Below are 23,543 nucleotides of genomic sequence, written 5' to 3'. Positions count from 1 at the left end.
CTCTATCAGCTGACCAGCTCTTCAGCTATTAGCATATTCAGATATAACCTCATTTTATCTCTTACTTCGTAGATTGATTCATCCTTTCATAAATTAATAAACCATTTGTTTTAGATCATGGTGGAGGTTGTGACAGATCAGCTTCCCCGATTGGCATCAACCAATCACATATCATGTCAAAACCTGTGTCAAAGCGTAGAAAGATTCAAGCGGGAGCTAAGTAGGGCTCGGGAACCCTGACCTTTTCTGGCTTACGCAAATCGGTGCGCAAGTGGCACTAACAAATTTATTTTTAAATTTAATTTTACACTTTCTGCCAGAATGTGTCGGTTGTGGCCCCACAAATGCAAAGTCTGTTTTGTTCTCTGTCTGAAACTTGGCCCCCTTGGTAGGTTGTTTCGTGGAAAGTGTCAGTGATGGAGCCAAGAAAGTAGTGACGTAGTCACAAAGGAGGATAAGAAGGAAAAAATGTTTTGAAGTGAAGAGTGGAACAAGATTGGTTGGCACCTATCATCGGTAAATTGAAATGGTCTTCAATCCAAGGCATTTTGAGCAGGTTGCTTTATTTTATTGTGTTCACAGCTCTGTATCCCTTCCTTTTAATTGAATCGAGCGTCCGAAAAACAGCTAGCTTTTCGGGCGGGCAGAAACCCAATTGCTTCTTCACTGAATTAAATCAAGATTCCCTTTTCGAATTAATTTTTATCATTCTAACTGGTTAGCTGCTTTTCTTTAAAATGCGGTGCAAATAATCCTATTGTTCTGTTCATCATTCACAAGCAACTGACACGTTTCACATGGAGTTTTATTGCGCAGCAGATCTGTTTCTAGTTCGCCTTCTTTTTGATCCTCCTCTTCAGATAAATGTTGATTCAACAATTCAGTTTTAAAGTCAATGTCAGATTCAGATTTCCTTCGTCCAGTCTCTAACGTGTCTGTGTTACTGCTCCTCCGAGGAGTATGGTCACTAAAACATCTACCATCAACATATCTCTCATTTGTACATCTTTTTTCTCTATCATTCCATTTTTCTTGGTCGATTTCTCGGTCAGCTTCACTACCCATCATAACATGTGTTTTACGGCCGATATCTGAGCCCGTAATATTACGGTCAGCAGCCTCGCCTTCCACATCCTTATTTTCCGTGACGTCATTAGGTGGAACGCAAGCGAACAACCTTCGTTGAGATGAAGATGGTTTTCCCCCGCGCAAAAATTTCTGTTTTTTAGTTGCTTTGAAGTCCTTTTGTTTATGAAGCATGTTTACTTTATTGTTTTCTTCTTCATATGAAACTTTCGGTGTCTTTTCCTTCGGCCAGTTGTCTAAAGTCTTCCTAGGAAAAATGGAGATAATTAAACCTCAAGAAAGTAACTGTGGTAACTGTAGTCAGCAGCGTCGCTAAATGGATTGGGTGCGCGTGCGCATGTGATTGTGATTCTTTCTATTTCTTTTATATACAAAAGTTGAGATTGATACTTAGGCTCCAATGAGATGCTGATGTAAAATCTAAGTTGAAGACGACTCTTTACACCACTGGCAACAGGAAAAGCAGGGAAAAGTATACTCGTTGCGCCAAAAGCCACTGCCTCGTCCGCCATCTTGCAAAAAAACTTCCACAACACCTGCGTATCTCGTTCGACGAGTGAACGTCGTTTGCATTTGCATTTGCGTCGTCCGTATGAACCAGGCTTTGAGCTTAGTTCACACGTACGACGTAAATGATCCTAATGCGTAGAACATGCAGGCTAATTATATCAATTATGATAACAACTGATTTCTACGGCGCTACTTAACGCAAGATGTTCAAGGGCATAATACATTAAAATAAACTACTAAAATCAAATTAAAATTATGATGCATGATTCAAATAGATACGAAAATAGATTTAAAGAAAGGGAAATGTTGTTCAAGTCTGCTAAGAGGGCAGTTTACATCAGGAGTAGAATAAGTGATAAGCGAAAGGTAATTTTGATAAAATTGCGCGATGTTTTGAATAAGCTGACTCATTTTTCTTGTACGCTCGATCTCCGCCAGTGACCCTATCCTGCCACTAATTCATGGTTTCCTTCGAACGAAAGAAGACCTCAGGCCTCGTGGACGAGATTGAATTCCTCCGATATGTTTCAACGCTGAACATTGCATGCTTGGTTTGGTAAATGGATGTTAGTGAACGTCTCTGGCCAGTGGTTTAAATCTGGGAGTATCAATTGTGAGGAAAGTTCTTCAGAGTACTGTTGTCCGTGAAATAGAATGATATTTCGAAAACCTACGCAAAAGTCATCATCAGAGTAAAGTGTTCGTTATAACGCTATGTGGCCTACAAGTCATGATACCCACCCTGAATGAGCTTCACCTTTATTTGCTTGTAATTTCTCGTATCCTTGTGGCAAATTCGTTTCTCTCAAGTCTCGACCATTCTGCATACGCCTGAAAAGTTGGTCTTGTGTTGTACGGAGCGTTTCTCGAGTAGAGATTAACTCTCTTCTTAAATGCTTAATAAGCTTCTCCATCTGTAGAAAGAAACATGACATATAACAAAGATGTTCTGGCTTGGACAGTGAATGCTTGGTTTTAAAATGAACAATCTCCGACGGGAAAGAATATACTTCGTGAATACTTTGTAAGTATGCTTGGTGCTTCTTGTGGGTGCTCAATGGCGATCTCGAGTTTCATTGCTCGCAAACGCTATTCGTGAAAAAGGAAGCGCTCACACAATATTCTGATGTTTGTGTAACAGTATGAAGAGTTATAGACAAAGAGCGCCTCGCAGATTTTAAATTGATAGCTCAATTTAAAATCAAAAAAGGGAATGATGCATACCTCAAGCTTCTTAGTGGGGACACTGTTTTCCTCGCGGCACGCCTCTGAGGCAGATTTGCTAGAATCTGACGACATGATCATCCTCTGCTTATCTAATGCATCCTCAGCGCTAAGAAAAAAGGAGAGAAAGAAATTAGAAAGGTAACCAAAACTTAATTATGATTATCGCGTCACAAGTTTTAAATCAGGGAACATGAAAAACATTTTGGTGAGCTTAGTGTGCAACTAGCACCCCTTAAAGCAGTCTTTAAAGAAGGGCCACCTTTTTAAGAGCTCTTTGTATCTGTTATTGACGTTATAGTGGCACTAAGCTAGATCATGGAACTATCATTGGCTCAAAATTGTTAATTTTTGTATAATAATCGTTTTTGTCATGAATTAGAAATAATCGTAGAGGGGCCTCGGAAGAATTTTAAATCTAAAGATTGTAGCGGAGTCCCCCTGCGCTTCATACCTAAGAAAATATCACAACTCATCAAAACAAGAAATCCTAGTTTTCACCTGATTTTGCTTTTTGGATTATTGCCACGTACGTATATTCATTAGAGCTATTGGAAACTTTATATTGGCAAGTGACAAGGTTTCCATTACCTGCTACCAGCGATATCTTCCTGACCCTCGTTTTCAGCATTCTCGTTTACTCCGACATACGCATGCGTAGACTTGGAATTCTGGCCTTTCTCTTTGCTCAAACTGGACAAACTCAAGCTCGGGTTTACGTGTCTCCGGACATTCCTGTGTGGTCTAAAAAGGATGATGTACACCTTGGGGCCATAAAGGCAGCACAGGAGAACAAAGGCTATCAAAGAAACGCTAACACACAGGATCAAAGGCTTTAGTTCGTATTTTTGTTCCATGTAATACACCGCCAAGAAAGCGAGCCATACTACACACGATGAATACATGGCGAAAGCTATGTATTTCGCTTCGTTGAAATTACTAGGAATTTTTCTTGTCTTGAATGCGTAAATCGTGCACATGGTGATTAGTATAAAGTTGTACACTTGAGACAGTCCAAAGTCTAGATTTGAGGTCGAGCAATCGAGGTAAACTGAGGAGAATTCTGGGTAATAAAATACAGCTCGCGGCGTTCGGAGAAGTGCAAGCATTACCAAGAGTAAAATCTGCACCGAGACCACTCCAACGACCAGAACAAGCTGCGATAAAGGTAGGATTAATATCGGTCTACGGGCCAAGTTCTTGCGATTGAAAATTCTGGAGATGCGGTTCGTCTTTATAAACAGGGATGCATAACAAATTGTGAGAGCTACACCGATACCAAAGAAACGCGCAATGCAAGTGACATCTGTAGGTTCCAGTATTGTAACAAACGTCACACTAAAAGCCAACAGAATTCCAATCAACAGGAGATGGGAGAGTTCACGACCACACGCTTTTACTAACGGTGTCTTGTCAAATTTGATCAGCACACCGATTACAAAGAGAGTTGACACCACACCTATACCCGCAAAAACGGTGGCTGGCAGAGATATGATCCAGTTCTTTCCAAAATACATGATGTCGATTTTCGAGCACGAGCGTCCGTCGGACGTTGGTTGGTATCCCAGAGGACATTGCTCGCAGATGCTGTCATTTACTATATAATGGTTGCCATTACACAAATTACAAGTCCAGCAGCAGGATTCTCTACCAACAACAGGCACTCTAACTTCTCTGTTCTTACATACTGGATGACAAGAGGATGCCACTTCCCTAAAACCTGACACAGCCTGCGAATACACTTTTAACCGGTGGGAGTCCCATTCGCCAACTTGAACAGTTTTGTATTCGTTTCCATGTTTTGTGAACATGAGAATGTCGAATTGCCCGTCAACGTCACCATTTTCATTGAAATGCATATGATTACCACTCATTCCCGTAAAAGAGACATTTCTGATATATTTCAGGATCTCTCTTCCCGACATATTGCGCATGCGTTCACAAACACCACTCGCCTCAGGACACTTATCTTTCAGAATAGCATCCAACGCATGTGCAAACACGTTGACCGCATCCATAGCGCTTGCGACACGACTATCGACTGGACTGTTTGTGAAGTTAAGTTTTAAGCCGCTACATTTACCATTCACTTCGTTATATAGCGAACAATTAAAATGTCTCTCCCAGAACTCGTTAAACCATGGATTTCTGGAGTTGTTATTAGGCTTCAAATGATAAAAATAGTCGGAAAAAGCTTTGAGTTCCACAGTTTTCGGAGTAACCGTAATTGTGTTCTCTGCCACATCTTCCAAGCCCTTTAACCACAACATGTTTCCCCAGGCGTCTGTTCCCAACCACTGAAATGCCCTGGATGCTCCTTTGCTCTTTGCAGCTTGCAGGAGATTACGGATTTGTCGTTCCTGACTGCTAAAAACTACCACGCTTCTGGCTTCAGGCTCTTGCAGAAGTTTTTCGATGATAAAATGAAATGTACCGGCAGAGCTAGACATTTCAATCTTCTCGGCTACAGCGATACAAATACCTAAACAGAAAAGAGTATTTCGAAAATTGTCCAGAATTCTGAATGATAGCAGCGGAAAGTGGATTTTCATTGCCTGTTCTGACATGAATAAAAAAAACATGTTTCATATGCGTGATATACTCGTACCATACTTCTTCTCTTTTTGTCCAGTCAAGAGCGAAACAATACTAGAGTTGTACACTTCGGACAGGTGTGTTTCTCCTTGCTTTAAACTAGTTTTGTTGACTTTTTTGCTGATTTTTGATAGGTTGCCTGTTACGCCAGTAACACCATTCTCGCCTAAGGGGAGGCTTGTGAACATTATGTGAGGTATAATTTGATCATCGCTCCCTTAGATGCTGCCCCCCCTTCCTCCCACACACACACACACACACACACACACACACACACACACACACACACACACACACACACACACACACACACACACACACACACGTATGAACACGGGAAAGCTCAAGCAATCCTACCTGCTTTTTTTGCTTCCTCTTTGACGGCTTGATAGCCGAGCGTGCCGTAGGAATCGTCACTATAAATAACTGATACAAAAGTCCAGTTCATAACCTTAGCGATGTCTACCAGTGCCTTTGCCTGGTACAGATCGTGTGGAACTGTACGAGAGAAGAACTCAAACCTCGTTTTATCACTCAGCTCATAACTCGTGGAATCAAAGCTCACTTGCGGGAGCTGGAACAAGCGATACAGATGTGCAACTTGCACGGAGATGGAACTGAAAGATGGTCCTATTACACCCACCATGACGGAACCATTTGTGGTATGATGTTCCCGGATCGCCTCCCTGTCTTGGACAAAGTGTAAGGCCCTGTCAAGAGCCACTGTCTCACTGGAGCAAGTATCGTACACTTCTAGTCCGAGGGAGACATTTTGCAAAATGGAATTGTTGTTGTTTATGCTGTCGATTGCGAAGAGCATGGCCTCCAGTCTTTGGACACCAATGCGTTCGTGAAGATCTCCGCAATGCGCTTGATCCTCTAGGTCATGATCGTGTATCGGTACCAGACCTCCAATAACAATCTCACCCTTTACGATCAAACGGCGAACTTGGCCGGTCACTTGGTGAATATTCGTTGCCATGGCGATAAATAATATACAAATTATCGTCTCCATACCTTTGCCTTTACCTAGAGAAGGATAAACATGTTATTTCCGTGACGTTGTTCAAATCAAGTGTTTAAGAAACGGTATATTGTAATCAGAGATTTTTGATCGAATTCCGGTTCCAGAGGAAAGTAGAAACAATATTTTTCGATATCGTCTACTGGAACGGTTTGATTATAATTCCACCTAGATTACTCCATTCTAATATTTGCCAATTAAATGGTAGGTACATGATTATATATCACGCAAAAAATTCTGACATTTTACTCACAGAAGTTTACGCGAGTTTCACAAAGTTGGCCTGTTCTTCTACAATTCATGCCGGGTTTGAGAAAGAACTCGATTCAACTTGAAAAGGTTTTGTTTTTCAACATAAATAGTTTTTAGATGGATTAAATTCGACCGCCTCCGTCGATATTGGTCAGCCTTTGCCGTTTTATCGCGTGGCAGTTTTCTTTACTTTTGATTTCATTTTCATTGCGGTATGACTTAGCGGTTTGAAAGTGTGATGATGGCTTTATTTTTTTGTTCAAATAGACAGCTTTGATAAAGGTAGATAAACTTTTGTGACAAAGCTTTCCGAAAGATATCGTCAGTTTTTGAAACAGAATAAAACAATCTTAGTCACAAACGAATCGTAGCTGGGCAATTCTTTTGCGATTAAAGACAAAATTGAGTTAATGTTAAATCTAAATTCGTAACACAAATAAAGTAGTGGCTTCTCCGAGAGCAGTGAAATTTTTTCTGACATTAAAAGTAAGCTTTCGGTTCGACCTTGTTGAGCTGAGTCGTTGCTGTACTTTGCGACGGCGATTAGCAGTGAAAATTGTTATTATTATTATTATTATTACTAAAAACAAATAGCAAATGAATGATCATATCTTCAAACCGAAAAATTTAATATCGCTCTGTTTGTTTCGGTTTTAGGGTAATTACTAAAAGCTTTCGTGGAGTAAGAAACAAGTCGATTGAAATTTTTCATCGTTTTCAGCTACGTTTTTGTTTAAAAAAAATTAGGACAAAAGGTGAGTCAGTCCCAGCGCAACTCGAGAAGAAAAACCGCTAGGCGTGCAGTTCCAGTGTTGGACATAAGTGGTCTGACTCCTACTTACGACAGTGAAGGTCAAAATATACGTCAGTGAAGAATTGTCTCTCGAGTTAATCACTTTATAAGAACTTCAGCCTACACAATGACACAATGAAAATTGTGCTAAGTTGGGAACCAAATATATGGCCCCTAATACTTCAGTTACTATGAGTGGTCCTGATGTGGAAATTTTCAAAATGCTTCAAACTAATTATGAGTCCTTGCCCAAAGTAAGTTCCCTGAAGGCACAAACTGTAAATACAATCAGTTTGTACCAAGTTCAAGTCTAGTGAATACATAAAACGGCGAAACCATTTTTGTTCGAATGACGTTAAAGGCAAGAATTTGCCTAGGACACGTGGAATAACAACCATCAAATAGAGACCAAGTAGAAAGTGAAACCAGCTTCATCACATGTTTTAGTAGAAACAAGATGGTTATCTCTAGAAACCGCTGTATTTAAAATTAGTCAGTCGTCGCGGGCTCCTTTATGATGTAAATGTAGCAAAGCGGCAAAGTTTTTCATTTGATTTCAATGTTGGTGGCTTTTCTTCGGTCAGAGATTTTTATCAGTCCTTCTGAGAGGTTACAGTTACTAGCTACAAGATCAGTTTTAGGATATATCATATGTAGTGGAATAACCTCATCAAGTTAAAAAGTTGCTTTCAAACTGCAACTTCTCTTCATGTACTTTTCACAGTCGTTTGGCTCCCTAACTGAACCAAATCGTACTGAGCAATACGACTTCTCTAACAGATATAGATAAACCTTTAGTTTGGATAGAAAGTTTGCTATAGTAAGACAAAACACAACATCAGCTGTGAATGCTCAAGACCAGACAAGTTACCGTCATAAAGAGTTAAAAAAGAATTACCTGCAGGTTGCCACGTTCGGTTCAGGTTTCCGTGTCTCGAGAGCACCCAGGTTGAAATAAATGCCTCACTAACTCTGAATATTGATTTGCTGTTTATTAGCATAAATATTAACGATATCTTGCTTGTCTAAAATTCTTTTTAAATAGTTTAAGTGCCAAATATATATATTGGATATGTTGGTTCATATTCGGAGAAACGATTTTGTAAGATAAAGGTAAGTCAAGGGAGAGTTAGCATAATTCGACTAAGAGCTTAAAGTTTACATAAACAGAACAGTAAGATACATTTTCGTTCACGTTATACGATTATTTGAAATTAAATTCAACTTTGGTTAGACGACACAATTTGTTATTCTGAACTTTGACTCAAAATTTGGTTAGAATAAAAGCTTGTCTGGTTCGTTTGACTGACTAGAAGGCGCACTGACGTGACACGATTTTACACGAAAATCTTTTACAACAACCAATCGCATCTTATCGTCAAAAGTAAAAAAATGATTTAATTGAAATATTCAGTCAGTTATCCTAGGAATGATTGAAAAAAAAAGCATACCTTCTAAGATGTGTATAGCAACCTCGATGTTGTGGCAAAATCGTATTGCCGATAAAGAGAAACCGTCGCTAGTGGTTTTTGTTTAATTTGGATATCCTGCCTTCGGTTTCGGGCGGAAATCGCAGATTTGTCTTTTGAAATGGCGGTTAACCGCCGAACATTCCTCTTGCACGGACTTCGGGAAAAATACTTTGAGATACTGCCTCAGAGCGAATCGATAAAGTAGAATCGAAAATTCTCGTAAGCAGATTGATTGAAGAGGTCGTTCAAAAGACGCACTTTTAGTTTAAGATAGTTTTTCCAAATGTCGCGTGCTTGGCTCAGTGACAAAGGATTGAAAAACACAGCGCTGAAATTGATAAACAAAAAGATTTGCGGCTTCTTATAAAACTCGTTCTCCAATAGATTCCGGCCTTTTGACACTAAAAACGTTTCAATTTATTCTTCTTTTGATGTGTTTCATTTTGGCACTCTCATTTCACGCTTGTAAAGTTTTTATGACTTTCCTAATTAAAGTATCATTTTTGACCATAAAATTAATTCAGAAAAAACAAGAAACCTTGAAGTGCGTCGGTCTCAAGTGTTTACCTTCGCCTAATTCGTACCCAATCGCCTCTCTTAAGTGAACAAAACATGGCGATGAACTCAAAGATAGGAATATGTCAATTTCCGTTTCCATTAAAACACGAGTGAAATGTTTAATTTTGCATCTTCTGTTCGAATCAATTATGAAATGGGAAATTGGCATTTCCTTTTAGAAGCTTGTTTTTCTAAGTGGCAAAAATCTATCTCGATCAATTTAAAATCCACTCCTGAGTGCTATACTTCGGTACATGTAAAGTTTGCAGGACAAGGCAAAATTCTCGCTTGAAAATGCCGTCCTCTATAACCTGGTTGTTCAATTATAAAAAGCAGTCCATCTTTGAAATACACCTCCCAGTGCTGATCAAAGCTTTGGCAAGTTTACAGAGTTTTTCCATCAAAAAGTTTGTTGCTTTAAAAAAACAATGTTGATTATAAGCTGATATTTTATCTATTTTATACAAAACCGTGTGACTAACTAAACAAAGCTCGTGTATTTCAGAAGTTTATGAACAACATCACGAACAACATTTAGTGCGAAGTTTTTGTGATATTAGAAAAAGAAGACAATGGTTGAAACTCCAAAATATCTATGCAGGCCAAAACTCGACAATGGACACAACTGAAATATAAAAGCTATAAATGTATCATGAAATAACAAAACTGATAAATTCGTTTATATTTTTTTACGGTGTGCGGTGAAAACTGATTTCAAAACAACTGATTATTTTTGAAGAACACCTCTGTTTGATTAAAGTTTTTAATGACGCTTGTGTTGATGAAAAAAAAAATATGACTTTTAGTTAAGATTCATTTAAGCACGTTTCTTTATTATTCAAGTGAATTTTAGCTAAATATATTTCTGCCTTAATTCATTTTTTCCTTGGACGGTATTGGCTGCATAGGGAAGGGGTTCATTCAAGCATTAAATCAATATAAGAAATCCACTTTATTCGTGAAAATTCTAAAATAAAAGCAAAGGAAAAAATCACGCAAACAAGTAAAGTGAAGTGGTGTGAAGTGTGTTGTGTAACTTACTCAAAAAGAAACTTCGTGATCTAAAATTTATAGCATGCCGTTTGACCAGACAATACCTAAAGCGCTAGAGAACTAATTTCCTCTGTTGTGAGTCTCTCTTTGTGAATTAGTTGCCATGGAGAGCTTTTTGATGCTTACTGACTGAACCACGCTTTCACCGCGAGAGTCTGCCATAATTTGATAGGAGAATAAAAATTTCAAAAGAATCAGAAAATTCTTATGGTTATTTTTGGGGGAAAATGTCAATTGTATGTCTTGGAATACTTAGATAAAACATATTATATGTTATTTCCGTTTCATTCTATAACTTCTACGTCCGAGCTTAATCATTTTTGTACTTTTATCATATTAGCAAAACCCACGCCCGAATTCAATATGACTACTAATTACTGGACTGATTGTTCCAAGCTTGTTCCAGAAGGTTGGCCAACTTCAAGTTATCTCAAAATTGCGGTTTAGAGAATGATAATAAACCAATTTTTGTTCCCTCCTTGACAAATGTTTCTTTTTTTATGCGTCATATCTGGTTTATTAGTGATGAAACAGTCATTACAACTTCGACTATCTACTTATCTTTTCTCTAAACTGCGAGTTATTTACATTTGAGTAATACGCTTTGAACTAACCTTTCTTAGACGGTTGCGCTCCTCAAACTTGCCTTTACGATGAAGTAATGATCTCTAAAGGCCTTGATTTGTAGAGAACGGGTGAAGCTCTCCCTGATGTACACAGTTCAACTCAACAGTTCCCAATTTGTACTTGTTATCACTTGCTTCGAAACAAAGAAGAACAGTTTACGGTCGATTGGCACGCGCAAACCCAGACAGATTAATCCCTCACTCTTCAAAACTTGTTTACGTTATCGAATATATGAACACATTGCGGTTTCATCAATGTGTCCTTTTGTTGTGAAACTCGTTAATAAACTTAACATCTCATTTGCTTTCAAATCAGAATAATTTTTGTACACCAACTAAATTTCATAAATATGGGCGACTTAGACGTACTTACGCGCCAAGCGAAGAGCCTTATTGTCATTGAATAGCGTCTATTTGAATACAAGGAAGCCACTTGTTGCAGAGTATTAAAAGCGAACTATTTAAATCGACGAGAAATTACATGTTCGAGAGCCTAGCTATTCGCTTACGGCGTTGCTCGTAGCTTCGCAAGCCATGCGGTGTGTTTTCCTTCAGCGGATGAGTGTTTTAGCATATCTTTGTCTTGTGGTCAAATTGGCGGATGGCACGCGCAGACAGGTGCACTGTAGCACTGACAGCTGAAGGCACCTGATGAATAAATCATTTGTGACATTTATCTTGATCTCAAGCAATACGTAAACAGTAATATCCTTTCATGCTTCCCCACTCGAATCAAATGCGAGTAATTTTGTCTCGCTGGTCGTCACTATCCATCATTCACGAAGAAAGCGCCTACTCGAGCGAGACTTTATGTCGGCTTTATCGAAGACACAGAGGAATAAATGAGGCGCTTTTTTTTCGTATCCCACAGTAAGCTAGCAGGGTGCTATATCTGAATGAAAAAATTAAAAAATTTCTAGTGGGCGTTGTTAACAAACCTAAACAATAAATATAAATGCGGTAAATGAAAGATCCACGACACGCTTTTTCATGCGATGCCAGCTAAATTTATCAAATAGTAAAACGTAACGCTACAAAGGTCTGTGTCAGCCTAGTTTAATCACTTCGGCTTTGATTTTCAGTCTTCTTCGATGTAACTGTCATTTACTTGTTTCTTTCTAGCTCTTTTCGCTTGATGACGCCGTCTGATCCAGCGAACAAGACGCTTATTGCCATGCGCGTTAATCAAAATGAGTCCAATTTCTTCCGAAACAAGCTTTCCACTGTTTAACATCCCTTAACAGCTTTGTTAATTAGTTTCTCAAGAGTCCTTTCGCCACTGGCCATAAAAAGCTTCCTTCATCGAGAATTTTCCATCGTGTAATGCACTGAAAAATAACTTAGACTTCTGATAGAATCTTCCTTGACCCAACCTCGTTAGATTTCTTCAACCAAGAAAAAATAAAAAAGGGTTATGGCTGACTGCCTAAATGCAAAAATTAAGCATTTTTTTAATCTCCCGTAAGACGGCAGTTCCGTTTGTGCACTTAAATAAGTCATTCCTTGATTACGATTATAATGTATTATTATGCCAATATTCAATGTAGAGGACAGATCAGTGTTGAATAAAAATGCTGGATTTCACGATGAACATGGTAATTTACTTAACTGGGAAAACATATATTCCTATTTATGACTCAGCGACATACACATGTCTCGGAGAAATGATTCTCTTACCAAACAAAATGCACCGCGGCTTAGCTGTTTTCGTGTTCCTCGCACAACCAATGTTTTTAATCTCGCACTCATCTAGCCACCTCTTGACGAGAGTGTTCGAAATTTTAATATTGACTGCGGTCAGACATAACTCCGTCAGTTTTGTTCCTTCTCATAAAATTTTTATAATAATTGTTATATTAATGGTTCAAAAAAAGATGATGGAAACTCCATCGCAAATTCATCCTATGTTAAAGAGATCGATTGGCTATGATACTCACCGTTTTATACAATTTTTTAGACTTCAGGCAGCAATTAGCAAGCCACTTGGCAGGAGTGGTAATTTACTCAATACAGTTAAGAGGACGATTTGCGCTATTTTATTCTCAAGTGGCTGTACAATATTTCCCAATATCATATTTCAAGAAAAAGACTGTATGTAATCTTCTACGGTGTCCATCCGGAGAATATAGTATCCAGTCTCCTCGTGCGTCACTTTTAAACTGCAGGCAAGGTCGGTCCTGAATTGTGTTAACTATCGGGTGTTTCCTTACCGAGCCAAGCCTTACTTGCTGATTTAACGCAGTTCCCCACTGAGACCTCTTGTGTAAGAAACACACCAATGCATGTGCGTTCAACGTGAAAATATAGACTGCTGAGTTAAATCAGGCCAAATCATTTCTAATATGGCTGTACAACGTCGGGCGACTAAGCTCATGGTCGGGAATACGATTTCTTACAAAGAACGTTTGAATAAGACTGGTTTGATGTCACTATCTTCTAGACGTATCTATTTAGACCTAATTTTTTTTATTCAACTGCCTCCATAGTTATTATGACCTCGACATCTCTAAGTATCTGCAGTTTTATGATTCTGAGCATGAACCCGATAATTTAAGGAACACTGAACTAACTATTAAAACTAACTATGCAAGAACAGAATTATTTAGGTCGTCTTTTTTTCCTAGAGTTGCTCGTCTTTGGAACAATTTACCTATATCTATTAGGAGAAGGGAATCACTTTCTATGTTCAAAAATGACCTAGGACTCTACTGTTTTGCTATTGATAGCAGTGATTTTAATGTAATTGTTATTTAATTTTAGTTAGCACTAAGTTTTAACATGTAGCATTTTACTATACTAATTTTATGATACTGCCTGCCATTATGTATACTTTATTTGTTCTCATTTTCATATATGTAGTTTCTGGTGGCCTTTATCATTAGGTAAGTTCACTCCTGTTGCTAGGTCTTCCAACAGCTATTTAATTATATGTTTGTTTGTACATATATTTATCTGCTGTAAATTGACTAAAGTAAAGCAAAGTAAAGTAATATTGAAAACTGAGGTGCTGAAGCCGAAATCAACGGGTAGCTGATTGCTCCGAACGAACTTCTTAAGAACAAACTATGTGGAGGCTGTACTCCTGGTGTTTCCCGCTATTTCTTTCCAAGAGCGCTTGCTTACTCAAAGCAAGTGGGACCCCATTGAGACACGAAGTGCTCTAGGGACGTGAAACAAATATCTCGTAGTCGTTAATGCTGTTTTTTTTTGTTGTTGTTGTTGTTGTTTAACGTAGATGTCTGTTTAGTTAAATGGGTGGGATCCTTTCGTCTGGGTTCGTGTACTCTGACAACCAGTCAAAGAATACTAAGGGACCAGTCGCAGTCGTCGTTGTTTATCGCCCGGGGAGATCATATGGTTTACAGAGGGAACGGAGTGGGGGATCAGTCGTCGCCAATGGAGTATAAAGGGGGGGACTATAGAAAATTGACTGGAACGGACGTAGAGACAGCAGATTAACAATAACTCTCAATAAAGAAACGAAAACTTTAAATTTAAATTTAAAATTACAAGACATGTTTCGACGTTATTTACAAATTGGGTTTAGTCAGAACATTGGTTGACAGAGTGTAGTAAGATCAATATTCCTGGGTTGGTTTTCATTTGGATGTTAAGAAGCTTATTTTCTTGTTACGGAAAAACTGTTTTCCATCTTGGGTCATAGACGGGATCATCTACAGGTATCTAACTAAGAAAAATAATCCTTCTCTTACTGGGCAGAACGACTCAACTGACTCCGGGAAACCTTCGCACTATTATAAACTTCCTTATGTTGGCCAGTTTTCAAAAATCGCTCAGACTAAGTTAAGACAACTACTCAAACGTTATTGTAAAGCTGATTTGGATGTTAAAATGGTCTTCAGTACGTTTAAACTAAGAAACATGTTCAGTGTGAAAGATTCAGTTTCGCTAGGTCTACGTTCGCGTGTCGTCTATAAATTTTCGTGTGCTGGCTGTACTGCCAGTTACATTGGTGAGACCACCCGCCACATTTGTACACGAGTTCGTGAGGACCTCTTGTCGGACAAGTCTTCGCATATTTACAGAGACACCTGCAATCATCAAGGGCCTGTCTTGACTCTTGTGATACAGAATGTTTCACCATCTTAGATTCTGCCGCTTCAAAATTCCAAAAAGTTAAGTTCAAAGAGGCATTGCATATTACGTGGGAAAAACCCATTCTTAATCAGCAATTGAAGCATGTAGATTTATCTCTTTCCTTTTAATTATGTTGTTTCTTTTGTCTTTTATTATTTATTTATTTATTATTATTATTATTATTATTATCATAGTTTTTTTTTTGGTCTAGTTATCCGCGAGCTATTTTCATTTTACGCGTATTTAATATTCAAATTGTAACGTAAGTCCGGACACGTAATTTGTAACGTACCTTAATATAAATTCAAATGTGCAACCGCTAAAAGCTCATTTGCAACGTTTAACTGAGGATGACATGAGAATGTCGAAACATGTCTTGTAAATTTAAATTTAAAGTTTTCGTTTCTTTATTGAAAATTGACTGGCAATTGAATTTCCTGCCAATGAAGGGGTTGGAAGGACGGAATCATAAGAATATTACAGTCTTATAGGAAAATCAGCAAACTTTATCGTGACACAACCAAAATCCTCCGACACCCTTCCCTCCCATTGGTCCCTAAGTATTTAGTTCATTGTAAAATGCTTGTTAGTAATCAATCCCTTCCTTCAAGGAAAACGACCTACGACTGCTTTACTTAAAAATAATTTATTAAAACTCTTCGACAGAAACGTTTTTAAAAATAGGTCAGCCAAGAATATACAAAGCATACCAATCTCCCTTAATTACCATGTTATCTTTACGTATACATTTTTGATAGATAATTCACACTACCTCTTCACAAGCTACATTTGGAATAAACAAATGAAAATAGCGATATAAAAAAGTTACGAATTCTGTAGAAGGACACTGGAATACTCTTTGAAAACGTATCACAAATTCACGAAAGCTTAAATGTGAAAGAAGAGAAATCCTTGGCCGTGGGCCGGCATTTTCCTTAAAACGCAAAAAAAGAAAAAAAAAAAAAAAGAAAAAAACACTAACGCTTAACCTGCAAGCTTCAGCACCTATGCCTAACTTGCTCTGTGCATGGGTCTGGCTCGATTAACTTGAGTACACTGAAAAGGTTTTCAACACTTGAACAAATGTTGAACAAACGTTGAAATAGGATCTGATAAACTGGCGATACTTTACGTACAAAGATTACTATTGTACCCATCCACGGAATTTCGTTCTATTGATAGTTATGGCGGCAAATTTCAGTGCGGTGCATTTGATAGAACAAGGTGCGCCTGTCAAACATGTGCTGGTCAAGTTGCTGGAGTCTCAATGTAGTTGCTTTTAAAACTCAAGACTGCGCTAACGACGGACCAATTGTGATTTGATAACCCAAGTATTGCAGTGCACTGAAATCTCCTCCGAAATAGCATCAGACGTCATTTAGGCAAGAGCACCCCCTTAATCAGTATATGAGGCAAAAGTTCTGTAAAAATATAATTTTTCAGCTAAATTCAGCGGATTATTGTCAGTATATTGGAGCAACTGCACACCTACCCTTCCCCAATCCAACATTAACCTTGACTTGTTATCAGTAGACTATTCTTAGGTTAGGGGAGGGGTAGGTGCGCAATTTCTCAGACACTGACATTGGTCCCAAACTATAACTTTATAAGTAAGTGTTTTTGCTGTGCGACGAGACCCGCGGTCTTGCTCGTAAGCTCTCGTCCCCTGTGTTGAATACAACGTGACCTGCTTCTACATCATCATCAGCTGTTTTGTTTTCAGCGGTAGGTCCTTTGGCATGGAACACTACATCACCAGCTTGAAGTGCGTCAGGATTTTTCACAGAATCCGCGTTGTATACAACGTCATTGCTTTGAAACTCAGGTGCGCTTCCATCCTTGGGATAGGGCTTTTGCTTCAACACGTCATCGTTTAGAAGTGTTCGGGAGCCGCTCAGATTCGGGCTATTTTTACCCATCTCGTTCACGTAGCCCCGCTGGAAATGCGTCTGAGGGGGGTAGGGTCGGAGCTCTGCACCCGGCTGAAATGCAGGTGGGGGTGGCTGGTTGATGATTTGCATTTGTGCTTGGGCTTCCTGTTTATGCCACTTCACCCACGTGTAAGCGATCAACGAGACTAAAATGATGAGCGCAATAACACAGACCAATATCATAAGACTGTCTAGCGTCTCCATGACGATCCAGTTAGTACTTATTCTCTTGTGCGTTCAAAGCTAAAAAGACAAAAGGGACAAAAAGTCGTTATTGTTTAAAAAGAAGGATATGTTTAAATACCACTCGTTTTCCCGCCCTTTTGTGGTTTTGCCGCTGAGGACCGCGAGCTTGGTACTCTTTTTTTCATGTAGCGGCCACTTTGGTTTTGTTATGTCTTGAGCTCGAAATAAATTATTTTATTCGAGGACTTCTTCCTGGTTATCCATCTGTTCTGGCTTCGAGGACAATTATATCAACGGAAAGAATTTTACAGCAAAATAACGATGTTGCACAAAGAAAATTCCTTCCATACTCTCGTACTTTCTAAAATAACTGAGAAACTTCGAACGCTCTGATTGCCCAAAAACCTATCGCTCACTACACCGACAAACCCATAGAAAATTGAGGTTTATTTTATTAAAGCAAAAGACCACATTTTCCATCGGTTCACCAGTGTATGATCCACTTAGGATGTTGACAGAACACTCGAAAAGATTGTGAAATACTCACCTCTGATTCGTGATTTACAAAGTTTTCTCGTGTTCTCCCAACATCGTGGGTTATTACGCCGGTAAACCGATAGAAGTGCGGTCTGTATGGTTGGACCGTACTACTCAGGGATCGCCCGTAAAGTAATCAATGTGTAGGTTTGGGGAAAAGAAGAACAGAGAAACTTTGCTGCCAAGTAAATAGCATGCACATATCGTCGTTAAGGAAGTTTTCAGCGAATGTATCGCCAGCCACGCAAGAAATAAAATAGTAAACTACTCAACAGCGCAAATTTAATGCCTTTATTTGGCTTATAAGCAGAAGGTAACGATACTTTACGTCCTTCCAAATGTAGAAATAATTTCCTTCCTCAATGGTTTTTATTTTAGGGTTGGCAAACGCGAAAGAGAAAAAGACGGCTTAGGATGGAGACAGCAAAAAAGTTTTTCAGAGTTAAGACAATTTTGGCTAACGTTTTCAAGCAGACAATTCAGACTTGTGGTAACCTCTTTAATTTCGTGAAGTTGAATAGGTTTCTTGTTGTCTAGCCCGTAATGTAATACGATTTTTCATTGCTCCGTCACACAAAAATATCCGCGTCGGATCTGTCAGATCCTGGACTTAACTAATTTACCATAGTTCACTCAAAATGTTATATTTCTTACAATTTAGTTAAAACTGTTGTTATGTTCTAAGTAAAGAAGATGCGGCAAGGTCTGCTTTTCGCTCTAACAATGCAAATATGCGGCTGACTGGACTCTGATTTAAACAAAAGCTTACCAAATTAGCAATTCAAATTATTCGGGTTATTTAAACCGATCAAATGTTGAATAAAATCTTATGAAAAGTTAACGCTCTTTTGGAGTACAAAAATACTTGTTCCATCACAACTCAATAACCCTTTATCTCTACTGATAAATCGTGATTTTGCTGTTTCAAAGTGCCCGGTATAAGTTAACGACGCTGTTTTGAACCTCATCAATGACCTTTCAATTCAGTTTACGATGCTTGCGTGCTTTCAGAATTCACTAGGGAATTAACGTGTTGTATTAGGCTGTTGATGATTTCGTAAGGAAATCAGCTCGTAACATTCGCTTGTGCTAAGTGCGAGAAGGATATATGTCTAGCACCTGAAAATTATCTTGTAATAAACAAATGGTGCGAAGCCATAAACACTAAATGATTTAATCCCCTGCTGTCTCTCATTACCACAAAATAAATCACTGCAAACGGTTTCTCGTAAGCTTTCCTAGTATCATAGTATCGGTATCGAAATCTATACTTTACAGACAGGAGAGAATTCGTAGCTAACTGTTTTGCACAGTAGGTCGTTCAAGCGATACAAATTACATTCCATCCAGAAAAGAGAAAAATCGTTTAAATTCAGGCTGTATATTTCATGATACTTACTGTTATGCCAAAGCCTGCGTTGTGCAGTCTGTACCAGCGAAAGCAACAGAATCCCCTTTCTCGGACAGTTGGGATAAACGAAACCTCTGCTTCGACTGATACGCGACAGTTACAATTCAGCGACTTTAAGTGAAATTTACATATGCGTCAGTGCAATCAGTTTAATCCGTTAGAACATCTCAGCGTCCCGAGTCCCTCCCCCTCAGCAATGGAAGTAATCCCGAAGGAGCTCTCAACTTGAATCCAGGCAAAATAGTCAAAAGTTTGCCCAGGACAGGAAGTTGTAGAGGCTAAAATGCTGTAGGATAAAGAAGAGAAGAAATTGATCATTCATGGCCATCTTTCCATCAGAATTTTACTTATCTTTTAGAATAGGTGAGGGGAGGGGGCTGGGGCAGAAAAACTGCTTCACGTGAATCATGTGTCGGAGTGAGTGTCAGTTCCTCGCAAACCGGATGGGTGGACCACTAAAAGATCACGCACCAGTCGACGCGATGTGTCTTCATCTCAGAAGAGAAAAAAAGAAGTGCCACGAAAATAATAAAAATAAAATAAATATTTCATATCTTCAAGAACGATTTAAAGCTTATTTCCATAAACACCATCTAAAAAGAAGGAAATTTTGAGTTAATTAAGCCAAATATAAGATATTATTGAGTTCCAAAGCAAAACTTATCAAGCATTGAATGAAATTCTGCTTTCGACAATCCATCTGCCTTTCTGTCACCGTTTTATTCCATTTCCCATGATATGCTACGCGGTCTTCGGAAAGCCGACATGACCAAAGAACCATTAGTTATTTCTATTTTTTTATTATTTTTTTTTTATTGCGGGCTCACTTTTATGTTCGTGTAGTATGGACGAAATCAGGCCTGGGACGACGCATGAGAATTCATACAAGAAATATCCCATGATACCTCGAAAGCGTCTCACCGCGCAAAGCTGCCAAAATGGCGGCCTCCACAGCAGAGGAAAGTGAAGTTGTGACAAGTTTATCGGTCATTTTAGGGATTTCCAAAGAAGTTATTGCTCAGTTTTCAACTACAAATGAAGATGCAGACGCATTCCTACTCAAAGTCAAGCAGATGTTCGATGTGTACTCGTCTAAAGATGAAAAAATTCGCTCGGACATGGCTGCCCTTCGACGGGCACGTGTAGACGCAGGTTTTTATCTTTTCCGTTCAACTCGTTAAAAATCCTGATATTATTCACTTCTGTGGCTCCTTTTGATTTGTATTTTGTGTTTTAACACAGATTCTTTTGAGAATTGTAGAATGTACCTTGAAATCATTTTTACCATTTGTTTGAAGCGGTGAATATAATTGCATTATTGTTGTTTACACTTGAACTGACAATCATTTTGTTAATGTAGAGCAACAGTTCAACCAAATAGAGAAGCAGCTCATCTCCTGCAATGCTAAACTGGAGTCAGAGCAAAAACAGCATGAACGACTCCAAAAGGAACACGAAGAAACTGGTAAGCTTAAGATATGAACAAGTGATTTTATAGTATCCAAGGTTAAAGTTAAGATATGAACAAGTGATTATTGTAGTATCCAAGGTTAAGGTTAAGTCTATACTCCAGCAAATGGCTCACTTTGCCAAATCTTATCCTGGTTTCCATAGCATTAGGGAACAAGAAGTAACACCTCTCCCCTCTAGATGGGGTGCTAGTCCATTCAAGGTTACCTGCCAGTGTTCCATCAGGCTTCCCTAACAATTTGTCATTACCTATTTGTCTTCCTGGATGGAGAGAGGCTTTGTGAGAGTACAGTGTTTTGGCCACAAACATTGACCCTTATCATAGTTGAGCGCTCTTACCCACTGGGCTGCTGCATCTTCTGTTATTATAGTGTTGGGAACAATGTAAAATCTAACAAGCTGTATCTCAGATATCATCTAAATGATTTTTACAGGACACAAGATGCTGTTAGTAATCAATACTTTTTAAAATATTATCAAGAGTTTTGTACTTAAAGGAATTTGTTCAGGGAGTATGGCAGAACCTCCCCTCCTGAAAGGTAATTTTGTTATATCAACTCAGTTGAAATTGTAATTTGGCCACCGTAATGAATAAAAAAGCTGACGTTTCGAGCGTTAGCCCTTCATCAGAGCGAATGGAGGAGTTGTGGGTTGTATGTGGGTTTAAATATAGAAGTGGAGGTATGCCATTGGTGGGAACGTGGCAACGAGAAAAACACGAATAAATTAGTGGAATGAAAAGTGTTCGTTGATACCTGTGGGATTAAGAGTGCCAATTTGAAAGACTAACTTTTGTTCAAGAGTTTTGTGGCTTTCCGTGTTGCCTAAATGTAAGGAAAGACCGCAGATTTCCATATGCTGTTTAGAATGATTAGGTAAATTAAATGTCCAGCGACTGGTTTGGATGCATCCTTGTCATTACTTTCTACGTCATGAAGGTGTTCTCGGAATCGGTCACCTAGTTGTCTTTCTGTTTCGCCGATGTATAACTTTTTGCAATAAGTGCAAGTTATACAATAGATTACGTTGGCAGAGGTGCACTGGAAGTGATCGGTGATTTTAATGGATCGCTTGGGTCCCGATATTTTCAGTGTTGTGAATCAAGGGACAAGTTTTGCATCGTGCGCAAGCGCATTTAAAAGTGCTGGGTTGGTCATTAGTTTGGAATGAACTTCTGACCAAAAAATTGCCTATGTTTTTGTCGCGTTTGAATGAAATAAGTGGAGGTTTCAAATTACAATTTCAACCAAGTTGATATAACCAAATTACCTTGTTACCCCCACCGACGCAGCACCACAGTTTCTTTAGAAACTTTTAGCATTTACTCCCTTGCTGAAAGCACCTTAATTATGCCTGACTTCCAATTGCGGCCCTTTTATAAATTCCCAGTCCTGCATTTTTGAGACACGGTGGTGTTTTCTCCAAGCTAGTTTGGGTAAGATTGCTATGCTGTACCGTGGCCGGTATGGACAAATTACGTACATTATTTACACAAAACACATGCAAACTTAATAATTTGCAGACAAACTTAACAAAAAGCCAGCAAACTTAATAAAATGCATGCAAACTGTAAATAACACTAACAAACTTAATAAAGGACATGCAAACTCAACAAAATGCGTACAAACTTAATAATGGACATGCAAACTTAACAAAATATGTACAAACTTAATAATGGACATGCAAGCTTAACAAAATGCGTACAAACTTTGACAGGTACGCACACTTTAAAAATAGAACGCAACTTTAAAGTGAAACACATACAAACCAAAAATGAAACGCATACAAAGTTAAAATGAAAAATGCAAACTTATTTGTGTACGTTCTATTTTAAGTTTGCGCGCGTGTTTGCTCTTAAATTTGTAGGCATTTCATTTCAAGTTGGTGTACATTTCATTTTAAGTTTGTTCGTGTCATATTAAGTTTGTGCGCGTTTTATTAAGTTCGTGTGTCTCATTTTAAGTTTGAGTTTTTAATTTTAACTTTGTATGCTTTTCATTTTTAGTTTGAATGTGTTTCATTTTAACTTTGCGTGCTATTTTTTAAGTTTACTTGCCTGTCCTAAAGTTTGTACACATTTTCCTAAGTTTGTACACATTTTGTTAAGTTTGCATGTCCTTTATTAAGTTTAAAATTAAAATTAAAAAATTGTGGATTTATATTGCGCCGTTTCCATGACGGGATGATCAACTGCGCATTACAACAATGCATGAAATAAATACTAATTACATCATTACAACAATGCATGAAATAAATACCAATTACATCATTACAACAATGCTTTGTAATAGATGCCAGTTACATCATGTGTAGTATAAAATATTAAAAGCTAAGCTAACTAAGAATAAAAAGCCTTACTAAAAAAATGTGTCTTTAAGAGTTTTTTAAAGTTTGTACGCATTTTGTTAAGTTTGCATGACCTTTATTAAGTTTGTTAGCGCTTTTTACAGTTTGCGTGCATTTTATTAAGTTTGCTGGCTTTCTGTTAAGTTGATCAGCAGGGATTTGCTAAAGCAAAGGCATAGAAAAAACCAGGAAAGATTTATTACTCGACGTTTCGGGGTCATCGTGACTCCATTATCAAGAGACTAGTTTAAAAACATGCAAATAAGGAAAGGTACAAGAATAGCATAAATTAGACTGAACGGCTTAAACAAACACCTTGGCGCGGATGGAATCCGTTTGCACGTTCAGTGTTGGCTTACGCATGCGAATAT

The 23,543-nt window shown here is 38.4% G+C and overlaps 3 protein-coding genes across 12 annotated transcripts in view; 1 reads left to right on the top strand and 2 right to left on the bottom strand.

Annotated features, from left to right (window-relative positions):
- Positions 1-544: 544 nt before the first annotated feature.
- Positions 545-11,796, bottom strand: LOC111330157 (metabotropic glutamate receptor 3). Of its 8 annotated transcripts, none has more exons than XM_022934972.2 (7): positions 11,563-11,796; positions 11,182-11,327; positions 5,773-6,444; positions 3,412-5,302; positions 2,821-2,929; positions 2,338-2,510; positions 545-1,333 (listed from the first exon to the last, which is right to left on the bottom strand). In XM_022934972.2, exons 3-7 carry the CDS (start codon positions 6,428-6,430, stop codon positions 733-735), a joined length of 3,432 nt encoding a protein of 1,143 aa, XP_022790707.1. In that variant the 5' UTR covers positions 6,431-6,444; positions 11,182-11,327; positions 11,563-11,796; the 3' UTR covers positions 545-732. The 8 variants fall into 8 exon arrangements, with proteins under 8 accessions (XP_022790707.1, XP_022790705.1, XP_022790708.1 ...); XM_022934970.2 differs by having other exon boundaries at positions 11,567-11,796; XM_022934973.2 differs by having other exon boundaries at positions 11,182-11,323; positions 11,567-11,796.
- A 4,872-nt stretch (positions 11,797-16,668) lies between these two features.
- On the bottom strand, positions 16,669-19,485 carry LOC111330141 (uncharacterized). Its single transcript, XM_022934948.2, has 2 exons — positions 19,345-19,485; positions 16,669-17,465 (listed from the first exon to the last, which is right to left on the bottom strand). Exon 2 carries the CDS (start codon positions 17,424-17,426, stop codon positions 16,896-16,898), a length of 531 nt encoding a protein of 176 aa, XP_022790683.1. The 5' UTR covers positions 17,427-17,465; positions 19,345-19,485; the 3' UTR covers positions 16,669-16,895.
- Positions 19,486-20,270: 785 nt separating this feature from the next.
- LOC111330140 (nucleoprotein TPR) overlaps positions 20,271-23,543 on the top strand; it is a 48,053-nt gene continuing 44,780 nt past the window's right edge. For 2 of the 3 annotated variants that reach the window (XM_088742651.1, XM_088742650.1), the window contains exons 1-2: positions 20,271-20,508; positions 20,717-20,821. In XM_088742651.1, coding sequence (XP_088598777.1) covers positions 20,295-20,508; positions 20,717-20,821 — 319 coding nt within the window. In that variant the 5' untranslated portion in view covers positions 20,271-20,294. Of the gene's footprint in view, positions 20,509-20,716; positions 20,822-21,325; positions 21,366-23,543 lie in introns of those variants that run through there. The other variant, XM_088742652.1, reaches the window with a different exon arrangement.

The sequence above is a fragment of the Stylophora pistillata genome, chromosome 13 (assembly GCF_964205215.1).
Source record: "Stylophora pistillata chromosome 13, jaStyPist1.2, whole genome shotgun sequence".
Taxonomy (NCBI): domain Eukaryota; kingdom Metazoa; phylum Cnidaria; class Anthozoa; order Scleractinia; family Pocilloporidae; genus Stylophora; species Stylophora pistillata.
Note: the sequence above shows the minus strand (reverse complement) of the source record. Positions and strands in the feature narration are given on the sequence as shown.

Coding starts and splice junctions, on each gene's coding strand:
- LOC111330157 (XM_088743366.1), bottom strand. CDS start 8,485: ATGCTAATAAACAGCAAATCAATATTCAGAGTTAGTGAGGCATTTATT. Junction 6,445..8,382: donor CCGAACGTGGCAACCTGCAG/GTAATTCTTTTT, acceptor ATCCTTCTCTAG/GTAAAGGCAAAGGTATGGAG. Junction 2,511..2,820: donor TCCCCACTAAGAAGCTTGAG/GTATGCATCATT, acceptor TTCTTTCTACAG/ATGGAGAAGCTTATTAAGCA.
- LOC111330141 (XM_022934948.2), bottom strand. CDS start 17,426: ATGGAGACGCTAGACAGTCTTATGATATTGGTCTGTGTTATTGCGCTC.